Source organism: Zonotrichia albicollis, chromosome 7, assembly GCF_047830755.1.
Source record: "Zonotrichia albicollis isolate bZonAlb1 chromosome 7, bZonAlb1.hap1, whole genome shotgun sequence".
In the NCBI taxonomy this organism is placed as follows: domain Eukaryota; kingdom Metazoa; phylum Chordata; class Aves; order Passeriformes; family Passerellidae; genus Zonotrichia; species Zonotrichia albicollis.
In genome coordinates this window covers 43,854,487-43,867,994 of record NC_133825.1, presented here as the reverse complement: position 1 = coordinate 43,867,994, position 13,508 = coordinate 43,854,487, and the positions used below count along the sequence as shown (strand labels likewise).

The 13,508-nt window shown below is 40.8% G+C and overlaps 2 protein-coding genes across 2 annotated transcripts in view; one reads left to right on the top strand and one right to left on the bottom strand.

Annotated features, from left to right (window-relative positions):
- Positions 1-326: 326 nt before the first annotated feature.
- Positions 327-12,889, bottom strand: LOC102062180 (pancreatic triacylglycerol lipase). The gene is made up of 13 exons (XM_074545289.1): positions 11,469-12,889; positions 11,047-11,095; positions 10,131-10,285; positions 9,560-9,685; positions 7,847-7,981; positions 6,688-6,796; positions 5,434-5,553; positions 5,066-5,185; positions 3,515-3,633; positions 3,253-3,382; positions 2,162-2,273; positions 1,665-1,832; positions 327-445 (listed from the first exon to the last, which is right to left on the bottom strand). Exons 2-13 carry the CDS (start codon positions 11,093-11,095, stop codon positions 382-384), a joined length of 1,407 nt encoding a protein of 468 aa, XP_074401390.1. The 5' UTR covers positions 11,469-12,889; the 3' UTR covers positions 327-381.
- The window catches only part of LOC113459632 (uncharacterized), a 102,539-nt gene continuing 94,104 nt past the window's right edge, over positions 5,074-13,508 (top strand). Inside the window, exon 1 of the mRNA XM_074545291.1 lies at positions 5,074-5,205. The gene's annotated coding sequence lies outside the window, so the exon portion shown is untranslated. The remainder of the gene's footprint in view (positions 5,206-13,508) is intronic.

Below are 13,508 nucleotides of genomic sequence, written 5' to 3'. Positions count from 1 at the left end.
AGGTTTTATCAGTGAGGATGAGATTCCTCTGGCAGCAGAGGAGACAAAGCCCCTTGTCCAGCAGAATGCTGAGGGACATGAGGCAGGATTGCACGGGGACAGAAATCAATTTGTTTCTGTTACCTGCCCCCTTTCCTCTTGCTTGAAATTATTTTGAAACAGGCTGAAAGCAAGGAAATTCTTCAACAGGTTTTGGCACATTCACTCCTAAAGCCACTCTAAAAATTCTGTCTCTAGAGAGGCATCCACAGACTAAACCTCTGCCCCCAAAACCAGCAAAACCCCACCCCAAACAACACACACCATCAGTAACACACGTTCCAGTGTTTTCTGCATGAGTAGCTTTTATTGGTAGCAGGATTTGGGGATCTGAACACGGTGTTAGCAAGCAGTCAGAGTCTGCAGGACATCCTCCCTCACAGTCTCAGAGCCACAGAAACGGTACCTGAGGAGAAAGGAAAGGAGAGCACCTTGAGCTGCTGAAATTACACGGGTGGATTTACACTGATGGTAACACAACCTGATCTGCCATCAGACAAATGAACAGAACAAACTTTGAGCTTCCAAATTTGAAATATAACTGCTGGGGAAAGCACTGATAGACTGTATTCATTCTGCTTCATTGCCCACCTTACTTTAACGTCACAGTTTTGGGGTTTTTCCCCAGATTTTGTGCTACCATCTCTATAGAGGTGGCCATAACTACTTGTGCAAAGGCCATAAGTCAGTAGAAGGGTGAGTTCCTATTGTGACATATGTTACACTGTCTACAGAAATACACTTTGTCAGCAATGTGCTTTGGTGACTGGAAATTACAACCTGACTTAGGACCTCTGCTTAAGATGAGTTCAAGTGCTACTTGGCTGTAATAATTTCACTTTGCTTGAAACCATTTCCACCTCTCATGTTGTCTTTTAAGTGGTGGAATTTTAACTGCTCATTTGAAAATAGAATAAATAAAATTTAAACTGTACCTCTTGTTCTAGATACCAACTCATGATCTGGATAAAATAAAATAACTGATCAAGAAAATGAAGGAATTAATGTTTAAAATCCAGGAAAATTAATAAAACTGGATCAGTAAACCATGCTTCTATAATCTGAACATCCACGTTGTGCTTTACAAAGTCTACAGAATTCAATTTTAGCCTTTTTCCCTCAGCTTTATAGGTAGCTTTTCAGTAGGCTCTAAGTGTTGCTGTTCCTCATTGGAAAGGTGGATTTTTTATCACCATCCTCTTTAGTCAGTCATGACCTTTAGGGGCCATCGATACCAATGGAATACTTGGCTGGTTCCAGCTGACAGTGAATCAGACCCACAAATAATCTGTTTTTATGGACAGAAGGAGTTTGGCAAGAATGATGCTGACAATCCAAGCCAGCATTAATTTTTCTCACCCAAAAGGTTTTACAGAAAGTTTGTTCTTCTAAAGCCTGGAGAGATTTTCAGTTTTTCTTTGAGGTTATTTAAGGCAAAGGGTTGAAGTAGCAGTGAATAGAGCTATGGATGAACAATGTCTTGAAAGGAAGGAAAGAAAAGGTTTCCTTGAGAATCTTTTCCTTTTAACACCTTCAATAACTTTTCTTGTGGAAAGGCTTCCATTCCACTTATAATTTTGTCACCTATCTTCTCCAGTAACTTTCAAGACTTTCACAATACTTACTCTCTTCTAGTCTGCCCAACTTCCACTGTGATGGTTGCAGCTCCCAGTTTAGGAAGAGTTGGGTTGACCCAGTTGTTGTTCCAAAGGAATTTAACCTTGGTAACTTCTCCTACATTAACTTCTGCATCAATGTAGGCTGTGTAAGTGTTGCCTGGTTTGAGGCTACCCCTGTGAAAAACAGCATTTTATGGATGTGAGGCATGGCAGTATTTACTGTTAACTACCAGTCTTGTCAAAGGCTCTGCTGTGGTGGCAAGAGGGTAGGAATTCAGCAGAGACACAACATTTATCCCATTATATGGCAGCAACATTACTGCCAGATTTCTGATGTAATTCATCCCAAGTCATTTATTCAGAGGCAGCAAAGGCAGGTGGGCCTGAAATGCTGCCTTTTTGTTTCTCTCTTCATAAGATCAATTAAAACAGAATTAATAATTACAAATACAAATTAAGGGTTCTAGGAGAAAAGTTTCTTTTCTATTGAATTTTTAACTTACTTGGTGATCTGGTGCTGCTTTGTGTTCCCACCAGTGCCATAGAGGGCCACATTTACGTATCCTTCTAATTTGCTATTTCCAGAGAGGGTCACGGAAACTTTGTACCTCCAAACTACACAGAAGAAATAGAATTATTTAGACTGTACCCAGGGAGAAACAGTCCCCAAAACATCAAATTCTAGGGTGTTTTTTTATCTTGTGTGTCTGTACAGTATAGTTGAGAGCAGAAAATATAAAACACCAGTGAGTCAAATCTGCTATGTCCTAATGAGATCAACATGAGAAATGGAAGACATTTGTGTTACTTTCTGGGAGAGAAAAAAGAGAAAACTAGTCCATATTGTAGTAAATACTATACAGATCTCAGCATTTTGACCATTAAGGTTTTCATACAGAGTCAAGCTGGAAATAAAGGGGTGTTAGGGAATAAATACAGATACAGAATCTAAGCAGCATGAAAGAATCCTGAAGCTCCAGGAAAATAATTTTTGTTGGTGGGAACTTCCTTTTAGAGTGCAATTACCAAAAGGAGCTCAAGGAGATTCTGATTTGTGCTTCTACAAGAGCAAACTAAGCAGTGTGTTGTGAGAGCTGGCACTTAGGATAACTGAGGTTGCAAAGGAGCTCATCTTGTCCATCCAACAGCTGTGATCAGCTTGTTCTTGGCCTTTGTCAAATGGAGTTTTTGGTATCTTCAATGATGGAGATTTCCCAGCTTCTCTGGGCCCCTCTTCCTCCATTAACCATTGTGATTTGATGTAATTTTCATACTATTGTATGTGCCATCGTGATGTAATTTTCATTCTATTTAATAAGAAATTTCCTTTCTGCAACTTCTGTGCATTGTCTCTCCTCCCTTCTTGAACCTTGCAGTTCTCCAAACATCTCAGTAACCTCCACAGGACTCCAGAGTTTGTCAGTGTCTTGTCCTGTAGGGCCCCAAACTGGCATTAGTGATGGGGCAAAAGAAGAAAAAGCATGAAGAACAGAAGAGACTTTGCACTGTGATGAGATCTGATAAAGTTAACTGTCGAACAGGAAAAGAAAATTTTTATGAGGAGTAGGTAGCAATGGAAGCATTCAGAACTCACGAGGAAAATCCTTGGCCTCTCTAGTATTCAGGTAAAGTTTTGTGAACTCATCTTTAACCTGGTCCTTGAATCTGTCTGCATAGTGACCCATAGTTGGGCATCCCGCTTCTGGGCATGGGAAACAGCTTCCCTAGTGAAAACAAATGTATCTATTAATAACATTATCCAGCCAGACAAGGAAAAGAAAAAACAATTAGATAAAGGATTTATTTTTAATAATGCTTTCAATAGGGTCCATCCTGAAGCTCTGAGAAATACTTACTTCTTTAAAAAGATCATATGAAGCACAGGCATAGCCTAAAAATCCATCAGGGTAGACAATACTGTCCGAGTAGTACTTGTAACTCCTCAGGTGATTGCAAGCCACGAAGTCCCGAGTTCCTGTGAAAAGATGCGCCCAGGTTGGTTCTCCTTTTCTCTTCCCACTCAAGGAAAGAAACCCACGTCACCGGGATGCAGCATTCCTCCTCAAAAAGCTCATTTCACCTCTTGGAGAGTCAAACGTGAGGTTGGAACCTTTCCTGGTTCGGATGCGCTCACCCCAAGGGATGATTCCCTAAGGAATGTCACTGGCTCAACAGGTACAAAATGCAAACTTGAAATGCTTTGTGGAACCGACTGTGCAGCCCAGCCCAGCCCCTGCCCCTCAAAAAAACCACTTATTCAAGCAATCTGACCGAGTTTAACAATAGAAACCAGAGCTGCCTGCAGCAGGTCTTTTGTAGGCAACAGTTTCATTACCATAACAAAAGAAAACCAAATGAAAAGTATTTAACAGTGAACTTCCTAGGGCAGTGCAGATTTGCTCCAGCTGAGGGCTTCAAAACAAAATTATTATTATTTGGGGGGTACTTAGGAAAGGGAGACTCTTAAAATTAAAATAATGAATATATTATTTTCCTTTGTGTTGCCTGTATTTTCCTGACTTCAGGTTAAAAAGAAGACCATACACTACGCAGTTATTTCTTTGTGCTTTAATTCCCCATTATGATAACAAGTTTAGTCTATTAAAAAAAAAGGGGGGCAAGAATGAAAAAGTAATGCCTCCAGCTGCATTGAATAAAACGTGGAGTAAAAAGCTAGCGATCACAAATCAGAAAATGGATTCCCAGAGTTTAAGTTGTTTGCAGTAGTGTAAGAAAGAGCTCAGAAAATGCACTGAAAAATCTCCACAGCAGAAATCTTCGGGGTTTTATTTTTTTTTTAAATCTTATGTGCAATTTAATTTTAGAAATATACATAGGAACCCTCTGATACTTAGCGATTTTATAAGAACCACGTTAAACAACAAAGAACAGTGTATTTGAGCAACTACGTGCCAATCTTTTTTTAGCTGCCTAAAAATAGGCGCAATGAGATCACTTCAATGCAACTCCGGTTGTAATCTGTAACTTAACAATGAATCGAATTAATTGCTCTGTCTCCGAAGAATTTCAGCCAAAGACACTCTCCCAGGAGAAGCTGTGAGCATCTTTGCCCAATTCCACCGGTGCTGCTGCTGGGCACTTAGGCACAAAATGCAATGTGCTCTTAAAAGACCCTGCAAAATGTTTGGCACAGCTCCAACAACTTTTGTTTCTGATATTAGATCCTTTAGAGGAAACACATTTTCCAGAGGCAAACCCTTTGTCTTGTTTATTTTTTAATAAGCTCTGGAAAAGTGGCGTGTTTTGAGCATTTTAACAGCTTCAGTGCAGCCTGCAGCTGGTGGATAATACACCAAAAGCCAATGTAAAACACCTGAATGAAGGCAAGATAAGTGCCTGCACTTTGAGGGCTCCCCCTGAATTTGTGATGCAAACAACACGCTTACCTTCCCAGATGCCATCGAGATCTACGATCTGTGAAATGGGGTTCTTGTCACAGCCGGGCATCTCAACTCCTCCGTTTGGATAAAAGTCAAGATGTCCTATAGCTGGCGCCATGCCAAAACCTGGAGCATTGGAAACGGGGGTAAGCGCGTTTTAAATGAATGTTATCTCATACCTGTAGCTGCTGGCTCCACGTTTGCCTGTGCACGGTGCTTTAGGACAGGAGCTGTTAGTGACTGAAGTGGTGAATTTGTTCTGTTCTGCCCCAGAACAGCCTCGGTGAACAATCAGGACACTGAAGTGCCACAGGGCATAGATAATCCAGTGCAGTAAATAATAAATAATCAGTAGAGTAGAGCTGCATACTCACCTAAATTGGGGATTGTGGGAGCTGTGTCTGTGTGGATAACGTCAACAAATTCTGCATCAGATTTATCCAGTCTGACTTCAATTGGAGTGCCTTGAAAATAAGGTTGTGCAGGGTCCAGTCCTGAGAGAAAAAGAGTAGTGTTATGTACGAATAAAGAAATGTAGGTGTAGAATCATTTTACATATAGATGGTACATAATGAATGTCACAAATCTAGTTGCCTATGGTTCTTATATCTAAGTAATATTGGCATTAATAAAATGAGGATGTGTGCTCTTGACTTCCAAGTGGCTTTTCTCCCAGGAAGTCACCTGTGGAAAGCCTATTAAATGTCACTGCTTTGCATACTTACAGCAATACTGAATGCCAACACTTAGAATTAACTTTTTTTTCTTTTAACTGAACTTCTCTTTAATAACCCTGCTCAAACTGAGGTTACTGTGTCTGCATCCCAAGGAGCTGATCCATCTGGGTGGTTTCTAGAGTCCCTTGTTTCAGAGTGCTCAGAGGAATTTGTGCTGATAGCACCCCCTGCTTGGAGGTGTTGAAATGTTGAAACCTGCCTGCCCACGTCCAGTCAGATTTTGGGAAAAAACATCTCGTTTTGAAGCAATGAGCTTTGCTTTCGAACCTAGCAGAAAATGGAATCAATTTGCTTCCCAAATTGCTGCAGCAATTTCAGGTGCTTGTAAACTCTTGTAAATTGCACAGCTTTAGCTGCCTTATACTTGCATCTCTTCTTGTCCCTAGGCAGCTTATTTTGGGTTTGCTTTTAAACTGAATTTTGTAGACTATTAGTCCAAGTTTCACAAAGCCTGAACTCCCCGAATAAAAACAACAATTGAAAAGGGTTTTGTTAATAACGTCCAAAATTGTCTTTTATCCATGAAAGCCACTCTGCTTAATGCACAATGCCCTTGGCATTGCCTACATGATGAATAAGGAGCTCAAACCCACAGCTTTAACCTCTGGAAGTACTGAATTAAAAAAAAAAATCCCTTTGCTGTAACATGTGCAAGGAAAATAATGATCACACTCTTTCCCCCACTTAGCACAGCCCTGCTCCTTGGGGTACAGTGTGAAAGGAGCATAATATCCCAATTGCCCTGACTGTGCTGCAGCCCAGAGAAGCAATCACAGTGGGATGATTCAGAATGAATGTCACAAATATAGCTGCCCATGGTTTTAATATCTAAGTGATGCAGGCATTAATAAAATGAGGATGTGGGTTTTGGGAGGTGGCTGCAGCACTGACCTGTGATTCTGCCGATGCCCGGGTACCTGCGGCCGGCCTCGCCCGCAGCGTGCGCTCCCAGGCTGTGGCCAATGATGTGAACATCAGCTGGGGAGTACCCGTACTCCTCCTGCAAAACAGCAGAAAACACACATTGCCATGCCCCTCTGCATCAGCAGACAGCAACAGGGAGGATTTGAAAGGGGCTGGGAAACTATAATTTTTCCTGTTGACTCAGAATCTCCTCTAGGGTTTCAGCGTCTCTTTGCCAGTTACTTCTGACCAACACAGAGATTTTTCCAAACCTCCTTATTCACCTGCTGCACTGGCTTGGAGGTTGTTATAACTCCAGACAGCTCTACCAAGAGTCCTGAGGGACTCTGGATTCTTCAAGAGAGGCTCTGGATCCTTCCAGAGGACCTATTAAGGTTCACAGAATGCTTGCAAGAATAAACCAGGCAGGAACTCTTAGTTACACCTGGCAGGTTAAAGCACCACTCCAAGCTGGAGGAGGCCATGAGATGAGAAATGCCTTCAGCCTTTTTGGACAGGAATTCAGTAGCTGCAATGCAGATGTGGAGAGTGAGAGGTGGGTCAGAGCACTGCTGGACCCAGCACACTCTCTGGTTTTAGTTATTTATAGTTCTTTTATGGGAAATTTGTGTTGAAAGCAATTAGATTAAGAGAAGGCTTCAGACTTGGTTCACTTGCCATGTGAAGCTGGCTGCAAAAGGAGCCATCCCCTGTGGGTTTGGGCACTGTCCACCACAGCTTTCCCTGGGACGGCTGGTGGGTCCTGCTTGTCCCCAGCCAGTGCTGCCAGCTGGTTTTATGGTGTTCCTGTGAGCTCATTGGTTGTCTACATGAAAAAGAAGTTTGCTAATCCATTATTTCTGCATACTTAGTTTTACACTGTGTTTGTTAACATCTACAGAATAACTCTTTGGCTGTACTATGAGAATTTCCTTAGCATTTCCTCTCTTTAAGCTGGCAGGCCTCGCTGCTATCACAGAATATTCTCCTTTTAAACAAAAAATTGTGCTGCTTGCTTTCAGCACAACTGACGGTGGAGTAGAGGACAATATTTTCTGCTGGTTACACCCATGTTTGTGAAAGCTCCAGAGCTGTATTTCTTTGACATCAGTATTACAGAACAGCTTTAGGAGCAGCAGTCTCTTACCTTGAGGACGTTCACGAAATAAGCGATTTCAGCGCCCACGATGCGGACGTTGTTGGACGCCTGGCTGTACGTACACATTGCACCTCTCTGCCAGTCCACACAGATGCAGTTCACATCTTCCACAGTAAGCATCCTCTGTTTTATAAAACAAAAGGAAAATCCGTGGTAAATACAGTATGGGATCAGTTCATGTTGGTCATTGTGGCTCAGCTACTAAAGCTTGTGTGAGAATGATTTGAAAAGCAAAGCTGCAGCATGGATGTGTGCTCAGAGGGGTTTGTGTGATCACACAATGCTGGAAGAGGGTGATATTTTTTACAGAGCAGTATTTTTTACAGAAAGGAGAACAATATCAATAATGAAACGTTCAATTTTTATTTTCAAACAAACTTGGTATGTAACACTAAATAAGAGCTCTACTTATGTACCCATTCACTTCAATGATTTAAAGGTACTACTTTAACTCAAATTCAATTAGAATATTTTTGATAGTTAGAGCCAATAGTGGTTTTCTGATGCAGATTTGTAAGAAAGAGAATGTGTTTTTATAAGATGGTGTATAAAATGTTGGTGTTCATTTCAGATTTATGGCTCTATTTGGAAATATGTATATGCAGGCAGAGACTTTGCCACAGAATCAGAAGCTTTACTGTTCTCCATTGAGCTGGATTGTTTGGCTAAAAGTATTTTGTTTTAGCAGCTGAAGTATAGGGCAACAACTGACAAAGGACAAAAAAGGCAGTAAAAGTGTCAGTGACCATACTAGAAGTAGTAAAAATCAATTTGCCGATAGGATTGCTGCTTAATGGGAAGGGAAGAAAGTAACAGATACACGGAGGAGGATTGATGTTCACAATCCCCTTTGCTCTGCTCTTTATTGAAAAGATTCATTGAGACCAATTTGTATCTAAATATGAACTAGAGTATTGTGATAAAACACAGGCTACCATAATAGATGAAAACTGATCAAATGGATTTAAGGGACAAGCTGAAAAATATATTGTGAGCTATCTCATTGATTGTGAAGTTCCAGGAAATAAACCTCTATTTTAAAATGCGAAATGTAAGACAGAAAAATATAAAAGCATCAATCTGCTTCTGGTACTTGAAACAAATTATTAACTGACAAATCCAACGATCATCCATCCTTTTTCTTTTGATCTGGCATCAAAAAGAAGCAGGCAGTGGGAATGCAGTAAACATGAAATACCTTTATTTTAGTTTCACGTTGTTCCTCATAGTGTTCTCATAAGTAAAATAGGAATACATTATTTTTAAAAATTATATTTCTGTTCATGATTGAAAAACCTTATCCTCAACGTGCCATCAAGGGTTATTTTGCTCTGTGCTGCATGACTATGGGGCTTTCATTAGTTCTAGCTGCAATTAAAAGTATGTTTGGAGGACTTGAGAAAACCACAAGCTGGAATTGCACTTTGCATAGGGACAGAGTTAGGAAATAATTTGTGGAATTAGCACAAAAATCAATAAAGCAAAGTTCTTTACTGCATCCAGTGCTCATAGCAAGTCCTGGATTGAAAGCTTTATTTGAAATGCTCCTCCTGAGGTCCCTTTGGATGTACATTTTTATGAAATTTTTGCTTTCTTATCACTACAAATACCATGAGAAAAAATTGTTAGAAATGGGGAAAACGGACAATTTACATGAATGTGTTTAAAAATGCAAACTAAGGGTGTCCTTGTTGTACCTACCTTGCACATGTCTGCCAACCAGGTTTCTTCTCCATCGTCTACAAATCCATGTACAATAAATCTGGTCTTCCTGCTTGCCTTAAAATTTGAGGCCTTGATTGTTGACTTCTGAACAGCAGACAACTCCTAAAATAATGTAAATTTAAAAAAAATAAATTAGCATAGCTAATTAAGAACTTAATAAACCTTTAAACCTGCTTTCTGTAAATAAGTTTTCAAAATTGCAAAGACCTGAACCGTGCTTATCTGTGCAGGTGTTTAAAAGTTTTGCAATGTTGAACTCATCTGCAAGAATTCACATGAAGGTTCCCGTGAATTCAGACCAAGCTTTGACACCTATCTTAAAGCAAACAAGACTTCAGCGTGCTTTCATTTTCTTTGTGGAAAAAAGTTACCCCAAAATGCTCAGTTTCCCAGTAGTTCTCAGTGGGGACCCTGCCAAGGAGCTGGAAGAGGTGTTCTTTTGAATAAAGCGTCAGTTTGGCCATTTTTAAGGAGCACAGCTGTAGTCTGTGTTTAATTACGAGTTTTGCATGTGATGCACCAATGTTTAAACCACAACAATTCTTACCTGAAAGTTATTCATGTTCTCTTTAGTGTACAGGAGGAAGTGAGTGTCTACACTCTCTGGTTTCCAGGGCAATTTGTAGATGGGCCTTTCTGCAGTCCCAGACCATGGTATATCGTCTGTGAAGCACCCAAGCCTATCATAGCAAACTTCTTTGCCTGTAGCATGAAGATCAAAAACAAAAAAGTGTGGATGGGCAGAGAAACGGAGCAGTCAGAACTCATAACATGGCTTTGATTTTTTTTTTTTTTTTATTCTAGAAAATCCCACAGTTTACAGAAATCCAAGACCAGCAGTTGCCCTATCCTAGATTTTGAGGAGTTGCAGTTTATCCCAAGGAGAGAAGCCACCCTATTTCTAATCAACAAAGTCTTCAGAGGATTCCTTTGTGGTATCCTTGGGTACCCTCTCCCAGCTGTTTGCTTTGCCCAAGGCAGAGACAGCTGATGAGTTTCTCCTGATGCCAAGCCAAAATATTGCTGATAATCAGCAATAATTTGGGACAGTGCTGAACAGCTGAGTGCACGTGGGAAGTCTTACAGCACACAAGCCAGTGTCTTCTGCTGAATACAAAGCTATGCCCTCATTAGATTGCCTCCCCCCTTGCCCTGGCTTTTTTTCCCCATTTCCATCATTAATAAGAGTACAAGAAAGAATTCCCTATGTTTAGTAGAGCAGTAGCTTTGTTCTGAGATAGGAAACATCAGCTTTTCTTGCTCACTCTTAGGTCAGAATTCCCAGAGTGGAGAAGAAAGACAACACTCACACTCTCATCTCATCATTCCTCTATGGAAAAGTGAACGACATTAACCTCAATAAATAAGTTTTAAGCCATCAGGGTGTAGAATAACACCTAAAAAATAGGTGGGAAATAGAGCAGGATAGAGAGACAATACAAACACTAACCCCATACGCTTACCTTCTGCTGCGCTGAGCAGAAACAGGGCAAGAATCCAAATTCCAAGCATCTGGAACAGTAGAAAAAGAAGCAGCTAGGATTTGCTAACCCACTCGTTTAGCAAGCACACTCAGCCCCCTGGTGCTGAATTTTCTCAAGGTGAACAGAGTTCTGCAGGATGCACCCCTGACTGCTGTGTGCCAGACACACTGTGTGTCAGTCAGCTTTGCTCTGTGAGATATTTGGGGCCATAAATATACAAAAGTATAACTTAAATCCAGGCTGATTTTTTCCCCTTCTAATCAAATGTACAGGAGCTTCTTTAGAATTAGCATGGGGATTAGAGAACATGAGCCGCCATTGCCCTCCATGCTTCTGTGCTATGAGAAGCCACAAATCTGACAAGGTACAAGGGAAAAAAAACCCAGACCTGAACTACTTACGATGGAGTCTTGGAGCTCCTGCCACTAATGTGTGAACGAACATTGCATGTGGTTTTATAGTCTCCTTTATCCTTGGAAAGGTTCCTAGAAAGATAGGAATATTTGTTTCAGATGATAGTTTATAGATAAACTAGCAAACAACTTTAATGGTTGGTTTCTCTGATAGCTCCAATATCCATGGACATAGATTTCTGCAATCAGTGAGCTGCCTCCCACAATATGTTTGGAGGTCCAGAGGCTGGTAATTCCCAGGCAGCAACTCATCAGGAGAGGCCCATGAAAGAGAATTATATGGATGTGTGTGTCTTGTCTTGGCTGGGAAGGCTTTTATTTTTGGTGTTGTATAGTTGGTGTGTAGGAGATCTGCTGGGGGAGTTAGTAGAGAACCACATCATTTTTAAGCTCCAGTCCTCACCTTGTATCAAGTGACTTCAGATGTGAAATGCTCCTGTGTTTTCTGGGTCTTTTGAGGAAGGCTTATCCCTTTTGGGAAACTCTTAGTGGGCTTGGTATACTCTTTTCATAGTGAAAGAGTCTGACTTTCTCCAGGCATCCCTTTAATTTCCTTGCTGAATGAAGTAGATGTAGGACAGTTGTGTAACCACTGGGATCCTTTCTGTACTACCCATGAAACCCAAGATTTGAGAGTAGTTCTGAGAGATTACTGAGATTAACAGCTGTGTAACCACTGGGACTCTTTCTATACTACCCACGTAACACAAACTTCGAGAGAAGTTCAGAGTGGTGAATGAGAGCAAACACACTGGAAATATATACAAATGACATGCAGAATTCCCCTGGACACTGGGGTATGGCTGGAATGTTACAAAGCGCTGTAGATTGTTCTAGTAGAAACATAACTAAAAGGTGAAAAGCAGCCTGTGCAAAATGCACAAGACAAGGTCTGGCAACCCCTTGGACCTGTTTGTCTCTAGGAGAAGGCCCTAAGTGACCTCAAGAAGAAATGACACTTGAGCTGACTCCACTTAGAGAATTTCATCAGCTTGGCTCTGCTTTTTGTCCTTATATGTTTGCAGAGTTGATGTTCCCTGATCTCCACTCTGGGAACGACCAAATGGACACCAGGTGTTCCACTGCTATCATCGGTGATAATGGAGTTTAAAGAAATAAACAGCTACATTTCATTTTTATTAAGATACCACCTTTGCTACTGATTTAGAGCTCAGTGCTCCTGTCTTTAGTTGAAGTGGGATTTTGCTTTGTAAATAGGTTTGTGTCAGTGGAATCAGCACATGTCCCAGAGCACTAACAAGATTTAACACTTGTTCAAAATGAGGGGGGAACAGTTTTTCCCACTTAATTTAAGAGCTGGTGGAAAAGATTTGAGTTAGGATTTTATCCATTAGTCTGCTGCTCTTATTCAATACTGTAATAATACAGGAGATGCTCTGGTTCTTGTGGTCCCACATTTGGGGGCTTTGGAAGGAGGATGGATTTTGATTTAAGAAAAGAAAAAAAGTAACAAATTTTATTAAGGCACAGCTATGCTTCTCCAGTCCTGAAGAAGGTATAGTCTGGAATAGGAAGCAGGCAGAGGAGAGGACTGGATTTCTGGTGTTCAGGATGCTGTGGCTCTCTCTTGGGACACTGTGGAGCTTCCCAGCATTGTTCACTTTTCCTTGCCATGTGTCAGTTGCCTTGCAGGACTCAGAACTGCAGAGCTCTCTGGCTGAACCTCAGTCTTGTGTTTAATTATGCTTTAATGTTTTTACACTTGTGTTTAATCAAGGATTTAACAGGGCTGGGTTTTTTCTTTTAAAAAAAATCATTCAGAAGTCTATACTCATAAATGTTTTCTCATAGTATTTCTGCCTCTATTTCTTAGAACTTTATCTGCCCAAGTGCTTGTGTGTCATTTATCAAACATGGGGGAATGGGAGTAAATGAATTATTAACTCCTTCTTCATTAGCTCAGAGTTTGGGTTTTATACTTGGAAAAATATCCCCTGCCTTGGTCTCTTACAGCTGCAGGAGGCTCATCATGCTGTGCTTTGCAGAGCAGTAATGGTCATTTTAAAT

Coding starts and splice junctions, on each gene's coding strand:
- LOC102062180 (XM_074545289.1), bottom strand. CDS start 11,095: ATGCTTGGAATTTGGATTCTTGCCCTGTTTCTGCTCAGCGCAGCAGAA. Junction 7,982..9,559: donor GGTTGGCAGACATGTGCAAG/GTAGGTACAACA, acceptor TTTATAAAACAG/AGGATGCTTACTGTGGAAGA. Junction 5,186..5,433: donor TCCCACAATCCCCAATTTAG/GTGAGTATGCAG, acceptor CCAATGCTCCAG/GTTTTGGCATGGCGCCAGCT.